General features: G+C 38.2%; 2 protein-coding genes and 1 long non-coding RNA gene across 5 annotated transcripts in view; all 3 read right to left on the bottom strand.

Moving 5' to 3' along the window:
* The window catches only part of LOC123506149, a 19969-nt gene extending 16991 nt beyond the window's left edge, over positions 1-2978 (bottom strand). For all 3 annotated transcript variants that reach the window (XM_045258063.1, XM_045258065.1, XM_045258064.1), the window contains exon 1: positions 2774-2978. In XM_045258063.1, the coding sequence (XP_045113998.1) occupies positions 2774-2839 (66 nt within the window). In that variant the 5' untranslated portion in view covers positions 2840-2978. The remainder of the gene's footprint in view (positions 1-2773) is intronic.
* A 1835-nt stretch (positions 2979-4813) lies between these two features.
* Positions 4814-17305, bottom strand: LOC123506113 (nuclear pore complex protein Nup153-like). Its single transcript, XM_045257998.1, has 11 exons — positions 17105-17305; positions 14822-15032; positions 12492-12752; positions 12129-12365; positions 11879-12027; positions 11561-11683; positions 11119-11376; positions 10620-10996; positions 7822-10378; positions 7299-7384; positions 4814-6562 (listed from the first exon to the last, which is right to left on the bottom strand). The coding sequence occupies exons 1-11, from the start codon at positions 17174-17176 to the stop codon at positions 6484-6486; spliced, it is 4410 nt and encodes a 1469-aa protein (XP_045113933.1). The 5' UTR covers positions 17177-17305; the 3' UTR covers positions 4814-6483.
* Positions 17306-18110: 805 nt separating this feature from the next.
* Positions 18111-18959, bottom strand: LOC123506330. Its single transcript, XR_006675408.1, has 2 exons — positions 18851-18959; positions 18111-18474 (listed from the first exon to the last, which is right to left on the bottom strand). It is a non-coding gene; the product is annotated as an uncharacterized LOC123506330 (long non-coding RNA).
* Between the last annotated feature and the right edge of the window lie 6545 nt (positions 18960-25504).

Genomic DNA, 25504 nt, shown 5'->3' with positions numbered 1-25504 from the left:
TCAAAATAAATTTAACTGTTACAATAAATGCCTAGAATCTCCAAGCTTACTAATAAAACAGATTAATACAAACCAAACATTCATATACAACGTTACGCAAATCAAATTACAACGTATTAATCTGGACACAAATAAAAACTCGCTCAACACTTATAACTGATGGCTCAATTTCTAGCTGAGTATGAATATAATTAGCCGGAGCTAAGAGTGAATGATGTCACCGATGTATGCTGCATGGGATTACCGGCTTGGTATTTAAATAAATAGATAGAAAAATAGAATATATGTAAATCTTCAAGATATTCCTGCCGGAGTAAAAAGCCAGGGTGTGTGCCACCGAGGCGAGCGATAACAGCTGGGCACAACACCAACGCTTTTTAAACCCACGCACGGACTTAGAAGGGGCTCTTGAAGGTTCCTTGAGTAACAACCATGACGCACACTGCTCATGCGCGGGGCCACACCATTAATGAGCTAATATCTGGCAAACTAAAATATAAAAAACTCCTTATTTGCCTTTGTTCGTGTTTAAGATGTGGATACCCCTCTCTCTCTCTCTCTCTCTCTCTCTCTCTCTCTCTCTGTCATGACGTCGAACACTTGTCGACTATAGGATATGACTCATGCCTAACTATATCTTAATCATTTCATTCATTTTTTTTTCATTTCTTTATTAATTGATGAGACCGTAGACACCTATTATCAGGAGAGGCAAGGACTGGTGCGAGAGGATTTAATTATATTTCCCCCTGTGCCGCGTTTGATCACATACTCTGGGTCGAGCTTAATTTTCTTACGGGAAAAATTGCAAAATATGGGCGAGTGGATAGCTAAAGATAATAAAAAAAGTATCTTAAAAAAGTGAGAGTAAATTCGCTAGACCAAACTATCATGCATATATTATTTTATTCACCGTTTTGCTTGTAGTCTCCTGATCATAGCAACTGCACGCATGATCAGCTACGGGTTGAAAGAATTAAAATGACAATTCCTCCACTTTAACTTACTTATCGTTACACTCGAGATCATTCAAATCGCATCTTCGTATGTTTGCATGATACATGTACACTTGCCCCCACATATCTAAAAATGTTAGTATCTCATCCTTATCTTAGATACAATGACGCTATGTAAACAAACAAAGACTAAAAATAAATACCTCTTTCTTGGCAATCATCTTCAATTAGCCACCTCACATTACATGCATTATATCGCCAGACACAAAGCGTCTACTATGTTGAATTCTTCATTTAATCTGGTCGGCGAAGTCTTTACTTTAAGAACCGTTCTACATACCATCATACACCAGACAGACACCAGACTTAAAGGTGGGTAACCGAGACAAGGCGTCTACACAACAAAACATTCACAACCATTCTTTCACACACACACACACACACACACACACAAAAAAAAAAAAAAAAAAATAATAATAATAATAATAATAATAATAATAATAATAATAATAAATAAATAAAATAAAATACAATACAATAAATAAATAAATATATATATATATATATATATATATATATATATATATATATATATATATATATATATATATATAAGATGAATATCATTTCTGCACATGTCTTCACCGTTATCGTATAAATGCTAAGTGCAAGTTAAGTGTATTGATCCTGTGCCTCCTTTACAGAATAGTAGTGATGCTGGGTGCGAGTAGTTTACGTGGGAGTGGTACCGTGGTGCTACTAGTTCTTATACTCGAAAGAACATAAGGGAAGCTGGTACTCCCTGTATATTGACTATATTCACTTCACATTATTCACATAGTTACAGTATACTTCACGTACTATGCTCATAATTAACTGACGAATTATTATGGATTCGCCCATTATTCATAGTCAACTGCTTGTTTTATGTTTGCAGCGTCGATCTTACTTGTAAAAGTCAACTAAATGACAGAACCAAGTTGCAAAATCCAGCAAACGACACACACACACACACACTGATCGAAAACACCTACAAAATATCTACCACGCCCTTCACATTTTCTTGTCAAGGCAATGCCAAAGTTAGCCCCATTGTCATCAGGTGTCAGCAAATGAGAAGAAAACCATCATCTCGCACCACTAAGTTAAATGTACGATATGCCATAGGAAAAAGGCGGAACTATGAATTGCCATGAAGGAAACACGAAGGAAATCCCAATTACGGACACAGGAACTGGAAGAACAGATATGTGGGCCACGAGATTCCAGTAAAGACAAAAGCCAAGAGTATTGAACCAGTGACACGGGAAAGCAAAGACAAACATGATGACACTTATACTTACATGTGTACTACATTACTAAGGAAATCAACTGCACTTTGACCCAGAAAGCAATAAAGGAAATGAAAATGTTTGTAACGCCCGCTTACTTCTGCGAATTATCATAAACTGGTGGATATAAATTATCAAACACAATCTTGAGAGAAACGTGAGTGCTGAGAGAAAGAAAGAGAGGGGTATAAGGAAAAAGTTGAAATCCCACATCCACGCCTCCTTGTTGACAAGTAGCTGGGTGGCGGTGGCGGCGGCGGCAGTGCTGGTGGTGGCAAGGCGGCGAGAAGCGATCGATGGGTCAGCTATCCTGCAAACTACGTCTTTCCCTAACTTTCACCAGCAATACCCCACACACCGCGGCATGAATTGTCACCCCTAAATCCTTCCCAGCTCGCATGAGGGAGTTAGTTCTGAAATTCACCGCCGAGACAGAAAAAGGTTTCGTCATTGCACCGTTAATTAAAGCCAAGAGAATGCCGTTACCTGCTTGATGGCTCTCCCGATCTCATGGATAATACGGTCCTTCACGCCTCCCCTGATAGTTGTCATTGCCGCTCCAAGTACTCAGCGTACATCAGAGCCAGGAGACTGAGGCTGGCCAACATAGATGGACGGGAATGGTTACATCCTCGCGTAGCACACTTCCTCACCACGCTCCTCAGCAGCTGACTGGCCTACCGTGGGCCGTGGCCACACTGCACGCCACAGCCGGCAGCCAAAGCAGTAAACAAAGGAAATATGATATGATCGGCGTTTTCATGCTACACAAAGGAAATAATAATAAGATACTCTGGAATATATTCATATGAAGCCGTTCACAAGAAGACTTTTCATTTCTAGTGTTGTATATATCGACTACTCTTTCGTCTGGCACACACGCAGTGATGTCATGAAGTTTTCCTGCATACTGTATTTATTAAATGAATTAGCTCAAGTAGCGAATATACAGTGCACAAAATCAACATCCACGTATCTGATAACTCTTTCCACAATGTTGGTGTGTAGAGTATGGAACTTATCTTCTTTGCTGGTGAGCAGTGATAAAAAGTACTGCAGCGGCTGAAGGAACCCTTAATCAAGCGGTGATTTATGGTACTATTCAAATGGTGACGGTACTCTAGAAGTGACTTTTGGTACTCGAGGTAACTTATAGTAATACTTGTGTTATTTACGATACTCAAGGAATGACTCACGGTACTCAAGGTCAAGGGTTGACGGTAATCTTGAGATGACATGGTATTCAAGGAGTGACATGCTACTACTCCAGGGGTGATTTACGGTACTATGAGTGACTTACGGTACTATAGGGGTGACTTACGATACTACAGTGGTGATCTGGCACTCCGGAGTGGCTAAATAGTATCTAATAAGTAACGACATAGTATAATATACAACACATATATGATCAGTCGCAAGGTGCGACTTCATTTCAATACCTGATGAGTGACCTAAGATGCAGGAGGTAGCATGATCGCAAAGGGCGACCATTTGAATACTTAGTATTGAGCGTCACGAATGATACTCAGATTCAGAGATGCTTACGTAAATCTTGCTGCAACAGTAGGCGTACATAAATACCATGTGCCATGATTTCCTGACCAGAGCCTGAAAACCGATTACGGTAATTCATACTCTTTCCTCCTCTCGTTGCCTCCTTTCATTTTGAAGACTGAGTAACGTCTTTTTTTCTTTAGATAACTTTATTCTTAATCAATCTATTTACCGATTGTATCCCTTAAAAATTACGGACAATAGGGCATTTTAAGACTTCCATTACAATGACAAACATTTGCTGAAATATGTTTTCGAATTTGGTTTAGTTTTAACTTAAAAGTAATCGTTTTAGCTTTACATAATACTATCAATGACTTCATACAGCTATTAACTAGCTACGTCAGGGAAAAATGTTTCCTTAAATCATAACTGCTTCTCCATATTATCATCGAGGTGGCTAATTTTGATTACTCAGTTTTCTTAATAAATTTAATAAGAGGGGTGACACTTTAAGGTTCCCAGAACTTTTGTGTGTGTGTGTGTGTATATATATATATATATATATATATATATATATATATATATATATATATATATATATATATATATATATATATATATATATATATATATATATATATATATATATATATATATATATATATATAATCCCATAAACAACAAAATCTAGATAAATTACTTTGGTAAGCTGCAGATCAGCAGTGAACAACTTTCAATGTAACGTAAATTAATTTTTATTTTTTATGAACTGTATACACATTCATATTCACGCCTTACCTCATTTTGTGCTGGAATCACAGCCTTCCTCAAGATGAAGAGTATGAGTCACACTATGTTCCTCTGGATGACAAACTGTCCTCTCAAAGCTGTATGAGATAACCCAGATTGAAATAATATTTAACTCACAGCTGAATCAGTAAGTAATGTATCAATGTATATATGCCTAATGCCATTGGACCTCCTGATTAATATCCATTACTCATAAACATTGGTACACAAAGCTTGATATGGGTATACAATGCTCCTTTATTGAACACTTCACTCACACCAAGTAATGCAAAACCGAAGACACATACACTGAGCAGTCTAACTCCTTCACACACGCACACTTCACAGCTTTGTACATGTTAAAGTCAAGTTATTATAAAATATTAATACGAGCTAATTACAATAATAAACCTCTCAGGGATCCAACAGACAGGACAATACAAGGGGTGGTACACTCGGCATCTCACAACCATCCACATAGCACGTAGTTCTGGCAACAGCTTCCCAGTAACACAGCTTGTCTGTCAAATATATGAAGTGTCCATGTACAATAGTAAGGAGTGAGCCTGCCTGGGTATACTATTTACATCACTTATTTATAGAAGCGCATTTTTTGCCGCATCTTGTAGAGGCCTTGCTTATGGCATGAGCAACACTACATGGGTACTCGTGCTGTAGAGGACTGATGTTTATTGGCAAAAAGCCAATCTATATATCATTAGAAGAAGGATATCACAAAAAATAAAATAAGCATAAGGAACCTTTACATCAAACGTCCACAGCGTGCACCAAACACAAATTACTATATCGTCTGCGCTATTTCCTCATTAAAACTGTACAGCCGTTGTATAGCAAGACGCTGGAATAGATCTGTGCGACAAGAAAACTATGAACATTCCTACTGGGAACTTGTCCATCAACATGGACAAAAGGTTATAAAATAATCAACAATGTTCTCTTTTAACAAGGAACAATGAAACAATATCAATGCAAGGGCTGGTTAAGCCTCCATATGTACAGAATGTTCATAGCAAAATTTTTACATATTTTTCAATAATCAAAGTTAAATTCATTCTTCATGTGAAGGTTATGCCTTGAGTTTTTCCATGTGCTATGGTAAATAAGTAACAAAGCAGACTGCATGAAGATACTAGTTTACAAAAAATAAATAAATTCAAAATATAAAATTATCATCTATTTAGCACAATGGATAAAATCAAAGATTCAAACTTCACAGAAAAAAGACCGACTGGTTCATGTTCATAAATGTAATGTAACTATGGGAGTATCAAGCAAATTATGTTACAAAATTTCACTTGGCATACATAAAAATATCACGATGAAAAACTAATCATCTTTGCTCCTAAATTTCTTATAAAAAAAATTGTGAGTGTATGCTGTGTATAGGCAATGGCTATGTACATCTGAAAAATTTATGCAAACAATCATCAAAAAATATATATTAATGTGATTTACATTCAATTATATTTTTCAAAACATGTTCAGCAATGCATGGCTTCAACTATTGGTCTGTAACACTTGTACTCCCGGTGTGAAAATTCCAATATAGTTAACAAGACCTAGTGTGCTAACAATTTGTATTGTTATTCACACTTCAAGTCCACAAAGCAAATAAATCCCTGACTGATTATGCTGGCAGCCTTTCATGACTAACTTAATGAAGTATAACAGAAAGCAAAGATTTTCTGGATGTCTTCTGACGTAAAGAGCATTTTTCTTTTATACAAATTTCATAAGCACAAACGTCACATGTAATATGCATCTTGTAACTATTTGGTTGCATTATGGCTCACATCGGTTTTTAGTAAGCAGCAGCATTTAAAAATAATCTAAGTAATTCCCCCCAATAAAATATCCACTAAGCACATGAAGATAATAACATTATAAAATTATTTTTTGGTCCGACGGATTGCCTTCTTCATCAACCGGCCACTAGGAGGAACAGGGGGAAATGGGTTCTCATTGTTTCTGAAACAATAAAGTAACATGATAAAACCAAAGTAAAAACAAATTAAGCTAATGTGTAGAAGATCATGCCTTTTAAACTAATAATAACTTGACTCAATTTGCTAATTTCTAATATACCATGATGTTTGATATCACAAATTTTGAAATTTAGCACAAAATAAGAAAAACAAAAAATTTATGATGAAATAAAAGAAACAAAAGTAAACAATCTTGCTAACAGTGTTGCAACACTAAACATTACTAAATTTTTGTTTCAAAAAATTATTATTTTATGAAGTGAATATGGGGAAAGGAATATATAAACACAAATTAATAACATGTAAACAAATTAATATACATGATGAACTTTCACACTGAACTTTACAGCCTCCACCCCATCAAATATCACTCTCCAACCTCAATGCAACACGAGCTTCCCCATGTGACTTTTTACCTTAAGCTTACTTATCACCTGTTGCATTCCGGGATCAATCTTACAGACACACAAGATCACAAGCACTAGTCCTTTGCCAAACTTGTCCTTGCATCCTTATTTACAATTTTTTTTAGCCAATTTAATTTAGTTATCTTTATATTCATTTCAAAACATTTGCACTATATTTCTTGCATTCCACAACTCCTGTTTTATGTCATTTTCAGTACACAAATGAATCTTTCATGCTCTCTTCTCTACAACTGCACATTCACAAATCTTTCCGAGACATTATACTTCAACATAACAGAAAACAATACTAACCCAAATGTAGTTCCAGGAGCCTGAACTTCTGAATTTCTTGATCCAAATTGAAATACTCCACCAGGAGAGCTGTTGTTTGTCTGACCCTGGAAAAACAAAAAGCAATTGTACAAATAAATTTCATAAACAGAAAAAAGATAAAAAATTAATTAATTCATCAATCCAACAAAATACATGCTCTGATGGTTATACAACAAACTATGGCTGAGTTGAAACATCACATTCCCTGCATGTCATCTATTACAACAAACAATAGGATCATCTATGCATTTCAGCAGTGTGTCTGAGTGTCTATGCATGGCAATCTGTTCCTATGCTACAGCATCAGCTAGATTTATACATAAAATGTGCAATATTTTCACAAAATTGCAAATCATAAAATTTATCACCTCTTACACTCACTAGTAATCTACCATTCTAAATCTAGGAGTGAGAAAGGGGCATAGTAATAAGAAAAAAACATAAGAATGAATTTGAGGTTATTCTTCAGAAAATGAAGAAAGCAAGAAGTTGCAGTTAGTACCTGTCCAAACTGGAAAAGGCCAGGAGTGGAGGACTGCGGTACTGCAGCTGTGAAGTTGAAGGATGAGGGGCCAGTGTTACTTGCAGCCTGGCCAAAGTCAAATCCGGTACTAGATTTCTTCTCCGTTGGTTGACCAAAGGCAAAACCAGAGTTGGAGCTGTTGACACTGCTGCCAAATGCTGGAGCTGGACTACCAAAAGCTGAGGGGGCTGTGGCAGCTCTAGCAGGGGCGTTGCTGTTGCCAAACTGGAACGCAGGTGTTGCGTTGGAGGACGGGGCTGGAGCTCCAAATGCTGGGGTACTTGAGGGAGGGGTGCCAAATCCTGAGCCTGAGCCCAGTTTACTCTCCTTGCTCCCAAAGGTGAAGAGTGAGGATGGGGCACTGACACCATTGTTGATCGTAGGAGTGAATGAAGGCGATGCAAAGGAGAGCTTCTTAGCAGGTTCACTGTTTTCAGATGAGTCGATCTTGGACCCAAAGGAAAATGCGAGTGTTGGCTTATTTTCTTCTTTACTGGCTGGAGGTTGGTGTGAAAAGGAGAATGAGGGAAATGCATTAGGATTAGATGCTTTATCTCCAAATGCAAATCCAGTGCCACTGGGGGTAGTGTTTGCTCCACTTGTGGCACCAAAAGGAGCAGTTAGTGCTGCAGCAGAAGTAGCAGCTGGTGGGGCAGTAGAAGCAACTACAGTGGGTGGGTCCCTCTTACTAAGGACACCAAAAGGAGATGCAGTCACAGTACTGTTAGAATCATCCTCTTTGTTGGTAGTGATACTGTTAAATGTAAATAATGGCTTATTTGTATTTCCTTCATTGCCACCAATCTTTGCATCAAAAAGCTCATTAGTTTTAGAGCTTTTAACTTCTTCAGACAGGCTTGGTTTTGCCTCTGCAGCAGAAGCATTTATCTTCTGTTCTTCTTTTGTTTTATCCTGTGTTCCAGAATCAAAACTGAAGGCAACATGTGTCTTGGTTCCTGTACTAAACTGAAAAGCTGGTGTAGTTGATGTTACACTTTCCACACCATCAGAAGTTTTGCTACCAAAGAGTAAGGGCTCTCCTGTTGCTTCTGTTTTGTTTTTGTCTTTTGTATCTGTTTTCTGTACACCAAAACTAAAAGCAACACTTGAACTAGCAACTTTGTCCTTTGGTTGACCACTTTCAGTACTAGAGCCAAAAGAATGTACAGTAAAGGCATTAGGCTTCTCTGCAGGCACTCCAAATTTGAATCCCGAGTTTCCTTGGTTATCTTTCTCTTGTATACTTTTGGCACCAACCCCAAAATTAAACCCACTAGAAGCAGCCTTCTCCTCGGTTTGCGAGTTACTCAACCCAAACTTAAATGTAGAACCTACTGTAGATGAGTCATTAGAAGTAGCATTTACACCAAACTTGAAATTCCCAGTAATGGCCTCAGACACATTAGCAGCACCAGGTTTGGGGGTTTCACATGATATGCACTTAGTGGCATCACTCTTATTTCGAACTAAGCAAGTGTCACACTCCCACTCTCCTTTTTGTTTTGCAAATGCAGAACCAAACCCTAAAGTATTTGTCTTTTCTCTAGTGTCAACAGTCATATCTGGCACACCTTTTGGCTCTGACTTGCTTCCAGGCTTTGGAGTCTCGCATGCAACACACTTTGATACTGAATCCTTATTACGCACCATACACGTATCACAATCCCATTCACTAGCAGATTTTTTAAAAGCATCCCCCCAAGCTGATCCACTTCCTCCCCATGATGCACTTGACTTAGCAGCTCCCACAGGATCCTTAGAGGGGGCAGATGCAGTTTGTCCAGGTCTCTGTGCTTCACACGCAACACACTTAACAGATGTATTCTGATTCCTTAACATACACACACTACACTCCCATTCATCACTAGATTTTTTGAACATTGAGCCAAAGCCTTGCACACCCTGTACAGTGTCTGTTTTCTTAACTACACTGTTGACTGGCTGTTCTAACACAGACTTAGTACTCTCAGAATTTGTCAAAGAAAATTCCTTACTTGTAACAACTGTCTTTTCACCATTACTAGGAGACACCGTTAAAGAGGAATTCTCAGGCTTTCTTTTTGGCTTCAGAATATCTAGAATGCTCCCTCCCTTGAGCTTTTCTGGAGTCACATCTTTCTTGGAATTTGTCTTTAGCTTGGGGACCAACAAAGATGAGCTACTACTGTTGAACATCAGCTGAGGCTGTGTTGGCATGACTGCCTTGGGCCTAGGCGTGCTGCCCTCACCGATGAGTGTTGGGTTCCTAAATGTGAAGTTGGGAGCGTTATCCAAAGTTTCACTGGTTGAGTGTACATCAACTACTTCAGGGATGGAAAATTTAAATCCTTCAGGTAAGGAACCAAAATTAGTTTGCAGGCCTTGTCCTGCTGAAGAAACTGTGAGGTTGATTTTGGGCAGTGAAGGAAGCGGTAAGGGAACAGGGGTGATAGAGGGCTCTTCCATCACTTCCTCTTCTCGCCTTATGGAACTTCTACCACTATCTATCAATTTGGTCTTCATCTTGCCAACTCGCTTTGATGATGGTGAAATTTCACTGAAACAAAAAAATATAAACAATTTAGTGGTGCTTACAATTCAGGAGAAAAATGAATAATAATTTATAAGTGTAATCTAAATCTTATATAAATCTCTATGTGACACAGAAATTAACATCATTCTACAGTATTTGTATGAAGCTATGAAGCAGCAACATTGCCATCTTTATTCTACGTCACAATGATTTCTTTCAAACCCATGCAACAAAACAAGAAAAAGTGTTAATCTATGAAGCTTACCTTGTAAATGTTGTGCTGCTGGGTTTTGGGGTGAACTCAAAGGTTGTAGAGGCACTACTGCTGGTGGACACACCAAAGTTGAACACATCCTGTGGTGGGTTTGATGATGTCACTGATGCAGGAGGCTGCGAAGATGGCATGAATTTTGTAGTCGATTCTGCTGCAGCTTTGGAAAATAGTGAGACCACAGAATTTTCTGAAGAAACCCCTATTGTTTTCTTTTCTTCTTTTTGTTCTGTGCTTTTAAATTCAGAAACTGTTTGGCAAGCTTCTTCTTTCTTTGTTGTAGTGCCTGTGCTCTTTTTATGAATGGAGCTATCCTGCAGGTAAGAGGTAGAAGGAAGTAAACTTCCAGAAAGGTTCTCTTGGACTGCAACCTGTAAAGAAAGGAATGACAGTGAGTGCAAATAGACATCAAGGTCCATTACCAGACTTGATTATAGGCACATATCACCCATCAGACCCGTTATTCACAAAACATACATAAAAATTGTGGTACCTTTGAAGGCGTTAAAAGTTTACTGGAGGGAGGGGCAGAAGGCCTGGTAGGTGGTCGATGCCTGTGGAAAGCTGCTGTGTAGGAGGAATCTAAGAAGCTCCCCCTGTGCCCTGGTGTTGGTGTTGGAATACGCTTGGCATCTGAGATTGGTGTTGACATCTGTTCTAGGCTCTCCAGAATGCGGCGAGCTGCCTGGCTCAGCCCACCGTCGTCTGCAGACTGAGGGGCGGGTTTGGCTTTGACTTGGGCACGTGGGGGCTGAAAGTTTAGTTACAGCATGTAAACTCTTCACACTGATGAATCTTCTTAACAGCAATCAAAGTAGTGTTCCATGAGTAACCAAAAATACAGTATCTTAACATCTGTGCCAAAACACCTTGAGATTTTAGTGCATACATTTGCCAATAACTGTAGTCCCTATTACAATAAGACATTATGATACCTGGTGAGAGCTTCGCACTGGCAACCGTCTACTCCTGTATGCTGAGGCTCCACCATACATAGTTTTACCCGGGTAAAAGGGAGATGCTTTGAAAGTTGAATCACTTAATACCGATCTGTCACTCTGTAAAAGAAAAAAAAAAAAAAAATCAACAAAATAAAAATAACACTTAACACAATAACCTATCTCAGCCACAATAAACCAAGTAATGAAAGAATATTACTTTCTATCAATGCCTCTTGGGATCACTTCCAAAGGTATGAGGTTGCTATGCAAATGACACATGGAGCATTTAAAAAATACTGTCACTACACTTACCATAACGGGTGAGCCATATATAGAAACATTAAACCGCGGCCTCTTACTGGCCAATGCTGATGGCTGGGGCTGTCCATGTGACACACTTCCACTTTCACTGAACAGGGACTTACTGCTTACACTACCTTCTGCACGTATACTAGAATGATCTGAAAAGTAAATAAGATATATAAAATCTGCCACAAAGATGTAATTCTAAAAATTAGTCCTTATCTTCAGTACTAACTTTTTAATACAGTACAACTCTAACCTGGTTCCAAGTCCCTTGGCCTTTTCCGAGTTTCTTCCAATGATGGTAAGGTGGTGGCAGGCTGTGCTATGGGCGAAGCAGGCACAGGTTTTGTCAGAGAGTCCCGTAGGGTTTGAAGAGACTCCTCATCTAGCTGCAGGATTTCCCGCTGATAGTCCCTCTCATCTGGTCGAGGGATGACTGAGGCATCTACCCCAGTATCTGCTGATGACTCACTCACCTCACTACCATCATCACCTATATAGAAAACAATGACAAGAATTAGTAAAATTATCTTACTGAAAGGCTCTCTATCACATAACCAGTTAAAGCTTCTAATACATGTAATAATGTCCCTTACATCTACTTCACTGGTACACTTACAGGCTGGTGTGGAGGTTGTGAGAAGTGGCAGTGGCCGAGGCTCCATCTGACCCTTGGGGCGGGAGGTGAACATAGTGGCAGGGGTGGAGGAAATGATAGGTAATCTCCTCCCACTCAAAGAAGACCCAGAAGACTCTTTATTTAACTGTACAGATCTGGAAGATGTTGAGATCCCTCCTGGAGGTTGTGTTCTGACTCCACTACTAGTACTGGCACCCTCATTGACACCCAGCGTTGGCTGGCTGTTGCTTTCAGTTTCACCTGGAAATTGACAACATTATAGCATTACTTGAACTTTACCTCTCACACAGCAGAGCTCCACTTTAAAGATGAGAGATCACATTGCTGTCATTGACTTGAGAAAAGGGAACACAGAAATTGAGAAAACATGAAAACAAGTAATTATTTTTATAAATACATAGGATCTCAAATTTTAGCTGTACTGGACAGATTGATACTTCGTATGTGGTTAACTAAATATTTTGCAGTTATATAAATAATTCTGATATTAAAAAAAAATGTCCTTAGAAAAAAAGATGGTTAAGATTCTGCATAACAAAGTTACATACAAGATATAAAGTAATGATAATTAAATTAAGCCATCTGTCTAAAAGATTAGGTGACATTACACTGTAATAGTTAAAACACAAGGGAAAAAAAATTATATATAATAAATAAATGTCAGCAGAGAAATCAACACAATTAAAACAGAAATTGGTGTCAGTAGCCTCAAACACCAACTTCAAGAGGATCAGAAGTAGTATAGTATTCCACAGACGAGATATTAAATGTGACTCCATGTGTTGTGACATAAGTATGTAAGCTGAAAGTTATTTGAACACATCTTACAGTCATCACTGAAAAAAATAAAAGATTAAATAGATTGTTAAATAGTATAACGACTATTTGTGGGAGAAAAATAATAATAGAAAAAATAAATAAATAAAATTTGAAGAGCTAAAGAAAGTCACAAAATACATTGTGATGCTGAGGCATCAGAGAGTTGTTTGTAAAAAGGCATGAAAAAGTTTGTGTAGACTAGTACAGATTAGGAAAGGATGAGTTGAAAGTATTGAAAAACCTAATTACCTTGGTGGAACAGTGGAGAATGATGGACGACTGAATGCGGGGAGGGCTGAAAGGACAATGCAAGGGAGAAGATTGATGCAAATGACAATAAGCTTAGTGTTTGCTGCTGGAGTGATGGACTTCAGCAAGTGCAAGCAAGAAGCTTTGCATAAATGTATGAGAAAGTGAGTGCAAGACTTTATGTTGAGGTGGAATACTATTCTGGAACAGGATGAAAGGATGCAGAAAGGGAATGTAATGAACTGTCTGTAAAGGAGACTGAAATATTTTTCTAAGGCACATAAAAGAATGACATCAATCTATCTGTTTAAGCTCCCATAAAGGACAGGTAAATAGAAACTTAGCAATAAAATAATGAAAATGACATCCCAAGAAACACAGAAAAAAACAAACAAATAAACAAACTTTATGAAAGATCATGGTATCATAATTATGACATCCAGCCTCTTAATTGACAGTATAAAACAATAGATGAATGAAGACACCTCAGACAGCAACAAGCCCTGACTGCAGCATCCCAGCCCTATATTACGTGTGGAGCTATTTATAACAGGCTTGGCGAACGGGATGCAAGCATGTGTCAAGGGCACCTGGCCAGGGGTGCATGACTTTGGCAGATCATGGAGTTGCGGAGTGTACAGGAGCAAGATGGAGATAAAAAGACATCGATGAGTGAAAAAACTAAACATATCAAATAATAAAAACAACTGATGTTCTTTTCCATTCCATTACCTGAGAGGTTATGTATTCCTATCTATGTACTGGATTATGGAAGATTAAATGGTTTTCTGCTAAAAATATGGCTGGACTGAAGCATATAACAAGTTCAGAAAGTTTTAGTTAATTCCATAAACTGGCACTCTTTACACAAGTGAAAAGAGAGAGAGAGAGAGAGAGAGAGAGAGAGAGAGAGAGAGAGAGAGAGAGAGAGAGAGAGAGAGAGAGAGAGAGAGAGAGAGAGAGAGAGAGAAATATTTGAAGTTGACTGAACTGTGCAACAACTAGTCCATTCCTCTCTGTAACCAACAATGCCAACCTAATATTTTCATATCAAAATTACCAAAACTTCCATGACAGCATGTAGCACATATACTTACCCTTACACACCTGGAAAGTATAATATGTGAAATTTTGAGTCGTTTCAAGCTCACAAAAATTAAGTTCAGTGTAAAAGTATGGATGTAGAATAAGAACCTTTGGTATTAGTAAGCACACCTTGACAATGAACTTCCCTTGCTTACCTTCCTCAGGGTAAAAAGGCCTGAATGACCTCCGTGCAGTGATGGGGTGGGCAAAGATAAAAGACTCTCCTGGTGGAGCATGTGTTGAAGCCTGTGAAGGGCCTGGCTGAGGATCTCCACTCTCCTCCTCCTCCTCCCCTCCCATCCAGCCAGAGAGCCATGACGCGGAGAACAGGCCAGTGAATGAATCGGTCACCCGGCGGATGATACCCTGGAACAACACAAGGTAACACATGAATGGCCTGATGGTGATACTGGGACATGTATAACTGAAGAGCAAAACATCTCATCACCAATACCTGGACAGGTTTACGGCATTCCAAAGAGAAAACTCATCCATCAATGCATGAATACAAGACATTAACAGCCACACAATGTTCTTTGTTACAACCTTCTACCAACTCTCTAGGCCGCATGACAATGCACAGGAAGCCACGCACCCATCTTGTCCCTTACCTCATGTAATTTCCTTCCATTCCTCTGTAATCAGCTTATGCTCACATAAGAAATCTGCTCACTCATAATTGTGACAGATGTTCATTGTATTTACAATCCAGGGTTTCAGTAGTGCTATAGTTGAAAATTGAATATACTTTTACTCTCACACCTGTCTCAACATGGCTTTCCTTATTTCTCTCATCAGATAGAACTTCTCATTCTGGAACAAAATTAACCCATATACTGTATACCAGCTGCAAATTCTTTTTAATCCTTAGTATAACTTTTAGAAATTTATCCTGTTTTTGGAGAAGCAAACATACTCCCTGTTATGACAATGCTGGGAAGTGACACACCATTGTGTCATGGATAGGCAGGCACTGATCTACTCTGATGGTGTTCATCTGTGTGTACATGTCACTAAAGAATACAGAATGAATTTAGCCAATTAGAGCATTCTATTTCCTTCTGTAGAGGGAGATGCGGCTCAATTCAAGCATTTTAATTAGTATGAGGAAGATGTTTGTCAACAGTAGGTGTTGCCTCCATTATTTCCAGAGCATTATAAGATTTTATGAAGATATATAAGATCATAACTTCATTTTCATTTCTTCATCTTGCCAGTTAGGTTATTTAGATTGGTTGGATTCAGTTTGATTTGAAAGACTAGGTTAAGTGATGGTGACAGCAAGCAGCAAACAGCAGTCAATCCTCTTGGAAGAAATACTGCCAATGAGTTTTGCTACCATGTAACTTATTGGTGAAGATAAAACTAGTTAATCTGCTTTTTTTTTTTTATTACCACAAATAAAAGCTAATGATTTACCTCAAAACAAGTTGCAAATTAATAATAAAAAAAGGGCCTATTACAAATTTTGTGTGTACAGGACGGGTCACATGATGTGCATTGCTGTGTTCGTCAGACAGTAAAGCTGGTGAGGAGCACATGAATTTCTTGTAGAGACTTTTTTTTCAAATTCAACAAAAAAAAAAAAAAAAATAAGCCTAATCACCGCGTAATTTATGACATTGAAGACGTGTGGGGAAAATAACACTTGTTTCATCCACTCTAAAAAAAAAAAGTTTGTCAGAAAATACTCTCTTAATGGGGCGCCCTGCCTTCCTTGAACAGGAGCTACTGGTGAGAATATAATCTGATACATAAGAGATAATCAGCATCAATTCGGAAATGCTCTAACATAATTTCATTCAATCTTCAGCTTTACAATTACTTTCGGTAATTCATTACCAGTTCACTTTCACAATATTAGGGATCTGCGTATGTCGGTAGTGAAAACCAAATAACACGTGTTCTGTGTAGCTTTTCTTTCTTACCAACAACCAAACCACTGATAAAAACAGACGCGAGATTAACCGACGTGCATCTGCAATTCAACCAGAGCCTATCTCAGAGCCACGTGTCTAAGCATGTCCCAAAGACCACCTAACCTAATGCAGCTATGGGTGTAAGCTCAGCAGGGAGCAGGTGGTGGCTTCAGTCTTACTCTCCATTCATCTCCGGCACTCTCTACTGCCCCCTGCTGCGACGCACGTGACTGGGTAGATGCTTGGGGTTTAGGGGAGCTAGAGCCGGGGCGCGAGGCTCCCTCACCACACACGGCGGAGGAAAAAACATGAAACTCGCCGCCACACTCCTGCCGCGGCGGGCATGTAAACCACCAGCGTGAACTTTACCTGGCCTCCCTGACCCCTACAGTACCCACACAGCACCTATAACCCGCTAGAACACCCCGCACATAACCCACCGGACACACGTTACAGCAGTAGTAATATCACGGGGCAGTGGAGGTTAGCGACGGGGGAATAATACCCACACACACTCACCTTGGGCCGCTCGTAGGGCTTGCTCGCTCTAGTCTTGCGTTCCCTATACTTTCCTGGCCCATCGGAGGCCATCTTGAGGTGAACTACCGCACCAATGCACTACAATCCCATAAAGTTGCTAATAATCGGTGGCCACAACAACTTGGCGAGAGTCCTGAGGTAACATGGCGGCGGGCGGGCTGAGCGCTGATTGGCGGGTTCGTGGTGGCCCAGCATGCACCGCCACACAAGAGCCGCGCCATCCGCACCACCTCAATCCACACTCATTTTTCTTTTTGCACAACTGGCAGCCTCCCAAATCACTGGTCTGGCACATAACAAGATTCACAATAACTTCATAATACTCATCATTATATCTCATTCTTTACAAATCTCCTTAGAAGTGTATATCTTTTCTCTACTGTACATGCAGTATATCACATATTGTACCCATATCGCACCTCTATTAAACCACCTCCGTGTATTTATAGGAACATAAGAACAATGGTGGACCAGAAGGAATTCCGATAAGGAAATTTTAAGTGCCTTGTCATTTCATATTACATTAATTCATTAAGCATTAAATCATATTTCGTATATATGTAATCCCTGCCTTCATAGATTCTCTCTCTCTCTCTCTCTCTCTCTCTACACACACACACACACACACACACGACCAGCAGACGACCGTGGTGAAATTATACAGAGAGAGAGAGAGAGAGAGAGAGAGAGAGAGAGAGAGAGAGAGAGAGAGAGAGAGCTTTACCAGTGTTTTAAACAATGGACGTCACAGGACAGGCCAAGAGCAATTATCAGTAGTGATCATTAAAGGGTTGCGGATGAGGAAAAATGGACCATGCACAATAAAATACAGTATTTGGTCTATCAGATGGAGTTTTAAGGAGTAAGAGTATAGTAACCGTGTTTCTCTACCTAGCTTTCATGAAAAATCTCAGTATCTTATCTCGAATACTGTTTTTTTTTTTTTAACACGCTCCAGTACAATTTGTTAGGATTTTCAAAGACGTTTTCATACTGCTGATAACAGTTTAATGTAGCATCTGTACAGTCAATGGGAAATAAACACTAATGGATTCCAACATAGATCTCTGCAGCCAAGGAAAACAACCTGAGTCCGAAATAATTCACAATGTGGGTTCGAAATTCGTCGTCCGAGTAGCGCTTGCTTCTGTTCACTGTGGGGATCGGGTGACTTTATAACAAGCACCGGGTTATTTCACTCCTCCCTGATGATTGGGTAGAGATTCTTCACATACCTTCCACCAGCGATGCCTTCCCACATCTGCCAGACTGCCACATCACTCCCACCTTTCAGTAACAGCCTCTACCACCGAGCACACCCACCAAGTCGTCTCCCTATAGGACTCAAACTGGAAAAAAAAAATAATAATAAAATGAATAAATAAATGAATAAAAAAAGAATAATCAAGCAGGGTTTTTTCATATATATATATATATATATATATATATATATATATATATATATATATATATATATATATATATATATATATATATATATATATATATATAAGAAAAACAAAGATCAGCCCCACATTCCTTCATCATCACCACCACCACCATTACCACCATCCACCATGGTACTGTACCACCCCCTCCACCACCACCATTATCATAATCATCATCATCAGCCTTCAGACTGCATCCAATAAATAAGTAAATAGATCAAATCCTGCCATCCCTCTGTATAAGCACGTATTCCTCAGTCACATTCCTCCAGTCCACCTTGCAAAGTAGACGGGAGAAGTGATGTAATAATATGGCTGTGCTGGGCTGGAGTGGGCTGGGCGGCTTCCACGTGTTCCTCGCCTGGACGAATGCTACTGACACTGAACGAAGCCATGTGAGAGGAATTTGAACGAAACACATATGAGTTTGGGAGTTTTGAGTTGGAATCATGTGCTGGAACGGTGTGTGTGTGTGTGTGTGTGTGTGTGTGTGTGTGTGTGTGTGTGTGTGTGTGTGTGTGTGTGTGTGTATGAAGGCAGAGAGAGATACATAAGCTCATCAATTATTTATTCAGGTATATACAGCATGAAAAGTACGTTAATGCATTATTGAAGTATGCATCATGGTTATTGGGCATTAGTAAATATGATACAAGAGAGTGCAGATTTACCATGACTTAACAGAATGCAGTTTCGGTTCTACGTCCACACAGAAAAGTGAACTAGTAAATCAATGACAATAGAGAATATATGTAAATGCAATGTAAACAGCAACATACCCATTTTCGATCTCTTTAGCAATCTTCTTTTATCAAATACTAATGAACACATAGATGAAAAATAAGTGGAAGGAATAATGCAGCGAACAAGAAAGGTCCGTATTCAGAAACGCTTTGCTCTCTCACCACGACTATATTTCAAGAGATGATTAGTGGGGTTTTCAAGAGTGTTTCCCAGTCAATAATATAGAAATGTCGTAAATCTGCCTCTAGAACCTTGAAAACACCTTAAAAAAACTCGTGTAAATTTAAATAAACCCTCTTGAAATAGTGGAAGCTAAGCACAGAAATGGTTGAGAATACGAGCCAGAATACCACCACCACCACCACCACCACCACTGCTTGTCAACCTCCCGAGACTCCGTCCACCTGCACTCATTAACCGCATCAGGCAGCGTTGTTGGGTTGTGGCGTCCTGTGTGGGCGTCTGTCGGCGGGAGCAGGGTAAACACACACCACGTGGAAGGAGAGCAGCCTGTGTAGCATCGGCCCTCCCCTTCCCGCCCATCATCCTCAAGCCCTCAAACTCAGTGCGGGAGTGGCTATTGAGAGAGAGAGAGAGAGAGAGAGAGAGAGAGAGAGAGAATTCTAATTAATTTGAATATTATGTAATGGTTGTATACGGTGTGAAATATTTCAACCAATTTATGAATACGTTTCTTCTTTCGATTTAGCTTCTTTATCATGGTGTATATTTGCTTATTTATTCAGTTATCTGTGTGTGTGTGTGTGTGTGTGTGTGTGTGTGTGTGTGTGTGTGTGTGACTGCTACCTTCGTAACATCATATTATAGTAAAGGGACGCACACGAACATTGCATGACTGAGAGCGCATCATCAAGGAGCTAATCTTTCTCGTCTGACTGACAGCTGCTTATTTGTTTACTAATTTTTACTCGAGTCCGCACACTTCCCCTCAGACACGTTCAGCAGAGATTTGCTACTGCTTGCTGTGAGCTCTGCTGCAGGCTATTATTAGGTAGCGGGGGAGGCAGCCTGCAGTCTCACTTTCGTCGAGATTTTAGTGAATGAGATACATAGAACACTTAGAAAATTAATAGTTTAAATAGTATAGTGAACCGAACGTAATAAGTAAGTGAAATGGAACACGAGAGAGAGAGAGAGAGAGAGAGAGAGAGAGAGAGAGAGAGAGAGAGAGAGAGAGAGATGATCCTGCCGCGTCAGCCACCTCAGCGCCCTCCCTTGGTTGCTAGAGGCAGGAGATGCAGGGAGGAGTTGAGCGGAGAATTTTGCTTCCTCAAGGCCGTATCACCTCCACAACTCCTTCTCCTTCCCATTACCTCGTCCCCACCCACGGCCACCACCTCAAGCACTTCAAATACCGACGTGTATTGACATTTTTGTTGTTTTTGAAGATTTGGTTGTGTATTTATCATTACTGTTTATATGTATTGCATCACACACACACACACACACACACACACACACACACACACACACCTTCATAACACATCCAAACACTCAAAACACGTGAATTACATTTGAAAAATAGTCAACACGCATACACACACACACACACACACACACACACACACACACACACACACACACACACACACATCCAAACACTCGAAATACGTTAATTACATCTGAAAAATAACCAACACACGCACACACACACAATGAAAAAAAAAACCACTTTAAACATTCAATATACACTTGAAAGCAGCAAGACGCCATCAGACACTCCCTTTGTTGTTTAGTTTCTTTCTGCTTAATTTTGTGTTTATTCGATTATTTTATTATTGCTCTTATTGTTTTTGTTATTATTCATTTATTCATCTTGATTTGCTTGTATGTATCTATTTGATTGATTGATTTATTCATATTTATCTGGTCTTACCTGGAAATACATGAGCAATAACAGATGAATATTTAGATATATAAATGAAAACTCTTGTTGAATGGGGAAATATACACTTTTGAAATAAGAGGACGTATATTTAATTTTCTTTTTAGTCTCCTGTTATAGTTGCCTCCTCTCCACCTTCCATTCCCCAGCAAAGTTGTTAAAATGAAATATTACTGTGTTTATAAATATTCACAAGTGTGTCACTCTTTCTCTTAACCTTTTGGGGAGCTTGAAGGAAAAGGTATCAGGTAGAGATGCGTTTACACACACACACACACACACACACACACTCTCTCTCTCTCTCTCTCTTGGCAGAGTGATGTGTGAGGTGTGGAGACGGAGTTTGGAAGCAGAGTTTCTACTAATCGCTTGACTAGTGGCAAAATGTTGCTAACATCATAGGTAAATTCGTTAAAAAAAGAAGCTGAATATTAATTTTGAGAGAGGGATCTTTTTATTTGGTACATTTATTAGGACATAACACATCAATCATACATGTACAATACAGCTATACAGTGTAGAATTAAATTGGTAGTTACCCTAAAAGGAAGTAGGTGCCTAGAAAGACTCCTTCCTTATCTTAGTTTACGAGATACGATAATGGCTAGTAATTCAGCCGATGTACTAATAATATCTAATCTTAATTATCTTAACAATATAAACTAATTTGTAAGAGAGAGAGAGAGAGAGAGAGAGAGAGAGAGAGAGAGAGAGAGAGAGAGAGAGAGAGAGAGAGAGATAACGAATTATATATATATATATATATATATATATATATATATATATATATATATATATATATATATATATATATATATATATATATATATATATATATATATATATATATGTGTGTGTGTGTGTGTGTGTGTGTGTGTGTGTGTGTGTGTAATAACAATAAAAACTCACACACATACCTAAACACATCCAAAATATGCCTTCCACACACCCAGATATTCCAAAACCCCGTAAAACACTCAAAACTGACCCAAAACACATTCAACATACCTTACAACATCTCAAATTAGCAATAAACACACCCAAAACTCACTAGAAACAGCTATACACCAAGTATACACCACAAAACACACCCAAAAGACACTCCATACACAGCCAAACCTCTTGAAACCCTCAAAAGTCATAAAACACCTTATTATGCCCCCAAATAATCTCAAAATACACACAAATGCTCAAATGCACAGCACAATACACTCAAAATACATAAAATATACATAAGACATCTAATATACATTAAAATCACCAAAAATGTACGCAAAACATATTTGTAACACTTCAGTAACACTCAAAACACCATGCAACACTACGAAACACACTTAAAAAGTTATAACATCCCAAATATACTTCAAAACATCAGAATGCCATATAAAGAACGACAAGATTACAAGGGAAACTTAGCTAAATTATGTGGCTTAACTACTACTCGTCCTCTTCCCTTTATCCTTTCTTTTTCCTCCGCCTCTTTTGTTTCTCCTGTGTTCTTCCTTCTACTGCAACTATCTACACACTTGAACATAGAAACACATGAAAACAAGGAGAAATAACTAGATATAAGGTAAAATGCTGACAAACTCGTGGGTTGGAAGAGAAAGACGTGAACCCAGAGCTCTGATGAGTTACCACCTTACTCCTTAGCTGTGACGTCATCAGGGAGAGCAGGAACAGCGGTGACTCGTCTAAATTACGTAAATAATTTTGAAATGATCGATAGAAAAGTCGAAGGTATGGCCGAATGCTGAATATTTTATGACTTAACTTCAGTACAAAATTTATGTCTATGATAACTATATATTAGTGCATCTATCAATTATGAGATACTGTTCTAATAAAAATTTAATATATCTATCTATTTGTTAGTTAATGGTTGTTTGGCGGAGCAGTAAATATTAGTTTTACAGGGAGCGTTTTCATATCCCGTGGGAAAAGAAAAAAAGTAGCCATGAGAGTTCTTTTATTCTCTATTTCTATCGCCTCTATTCTTGATACATGTGTGTTTTTGACAATATACTAGGGTGAATTCATAGTAAATAAAATAACATATACATTTTCATGCATATCTATCTTCTTATCTATCAAATGATCTACCTACGAATCTATCTATTTAGTCACCTATATCTATACCTATATATCCATCTATCTATTCATTTATCTATCCACAATTCAATCAAATTACTTGCTTATCTAACCATTCATATATATATATATATATATATATATATATATATATATATATATATATATATATATATATATATATATATATATATATATATATATATATATATATATATATATATATATATATATATATATATATATATATGTCTTCACACATAATACATGCAAATATTAACAAATTGGCATGGGTGGGTGATGGGATGGGAAGAGAGTGTTGGGTGCCGGGGTGTGGGTGTTTTCGGGGGAAGGACGGCGCATTAAGGCGGGTTCACACGTGTCAATTTGCGGCTGAAAATTTTACGTAGATAGAGTTTCCGACTCAAAATCGGTGTCCACCGACTGGAGAAAGCAGTCGCAAAACAAAACCATCATGTTGGTCTTGTTAGTCAATTTGCGACTTTATTTACGTCGTGACGTCATGGAGTAAGCTTTGAAAATGTGGTCTCCAGGTATAGAGAAGATGTTAAGAGTTGGTGAGAGAAAAAGAACACAACTGGAACCCCAGAAATGAATTACACAGTAAAAAAAAAAAATAAATAAATAAAAAAAAGCTTGTTCAAATCGTCGTTCGACGAAATATCTGCCATCTCCAAGAACTGTACGTTTCTTTCAATGCAGGGTGTTGTTGGAGGTGAGGATTGAAGACTTGTCAGGATTCAATTTGATCCCAACTGTGCATAGTCTTCTTAAAATTAGTGTATGGTAGACACTCCTTTCTTTCCTTCTACTTACCCAGGGATGTATCCATAGGCGTTTTCTTTTCTATTAACTCTTCCGGTACTCCAAAAGAAGAGCAATCACCGCTTCAGCATCGTCACTGGAGGAAAACATCTTGGCGGGTAGCTGTTTGTTTTCACTCGCTTCCCGCCAAGGCGCCATCTATATAGTCTATACTACCCGACTAAAAGGGATGAATCGGAAACTCTACCTACGTAAAATTTCAGTCGCAAATTGGCACGTGTGAACCCACCTTTACTGGATTAAGTGCAAGAGTTGACCAATATTATCAATCTTTCATCGCTTTTTCGGGTATACTCTGAACCCTCTACGTGCCTGCTACTGGCTACTGTATTTGACTTTTATTGAAGTGGGCCCCTACAGTCATCCTTTCACATTAAGGCTTAATCACGCGTGTCAATATGCGACTTAAATTGCAAATCGGTAGAGTTTCCGACTGAATATCGGTGCCTAGCGGCTCGAGAAACCAGTCGCAAACCAAAATCGACATGCTAGTCTTGTTCAGTCGGTTCGTGACTTTGTTTACGTTGTGACGTCACAGAAAAAAAATGAAAATGTGGTGTCAAGATGTAGAGAAGATGTTGGAGTTGGTGTGGGAAAAGAACACATCTGGGACCCTGAAAATGAATTATACAGCAAAAAAAGCTTAACCAAATCGACGTTCGGTGAGATAGCTGCCACTCTCCAAGAACTATTTCCCTCTATGCAAGGTGTTGTTGGAGGTGAGGATTGAAGACTTGTAGTGATTTAATTTGATCGCAATCGTCATCATCACCAGAGAAAGACATCTTGTTGGGTAGTTGTTTGTTTACGTTCACTTCCCGCCAACCAGCTGATACTTCCCAGTCGCTATGTGTGAGCATGTTTCGAATAGAAGGGCTCAGTCGATAGTGAGTTGGAATTGCAGTCGCATATTGACACGTGCGTACCAGCCTTAAGGAAAATATAACAATGGTAATAATAATGATAATAATAATAATAATAATAATAATAATAATAATAATAATAATAATAATAATAATAATAATAATAATAATAATAATAATAATAATAATAATAATAATAATAATAATAATAATAATATTATTATTATTATAATATAATAATAATAATAATAATAATAATAATAATAATAATAATAATAATAATAATAATAATAATAATAATAATAATAATAATAATAATAATAATAATAATAATAATAATAATAATAATAATAATAATAATAATAATAATAATAATAATAATAATAATAATAATAATAATAATAATAATAATAATAATAATAATAATAATAATAATAATAATAATAATAATAATAATAATAATAATAATAATAATAAGCTT

The sequence above is a fragment of the Portunus trituberculatus genome, chromosome 19 (assembly GCF_017591435.1).
Source record: "Portunus trituberculatus isolate SZX2019 chromosome 19, ASM1759143v1, whole genome shotgun sequence".
In the NCBI taxonomy this organism is placed as follows: Eukaryota; Metazoa; Arthropoda; class Malacostraca; order Decapoda; family Portunidae; genus Portunus; species Portunus trituberculatus.
This window is presented reverse-complemented; position numbering and strand designations above follow the sequence as displayed.

Coding starts and splice junctions, on each gene's coding strand:
- LOC123506113 (XM_045257998.1), bottom strand. CDS start 17,176: ATGGCCTCCGATGGGCCAGGAAAGTATAGGGAACGCAAGACTAGAGCG. Junction 11,377..11,560: donor CAGTGCGAAGCTCTCACCAG/GTATCATAATGT, acceptor CTAAACTTTCAG/CCCCCACGTGCCCAAGTCAA. Junction 10,997..11,118: donor AACTTTTAACGCCTTCAAAG/GTACCACAATTT, acceptor CTTTCTTTACAG/GTTGCAGTCCAAGAGAACCT.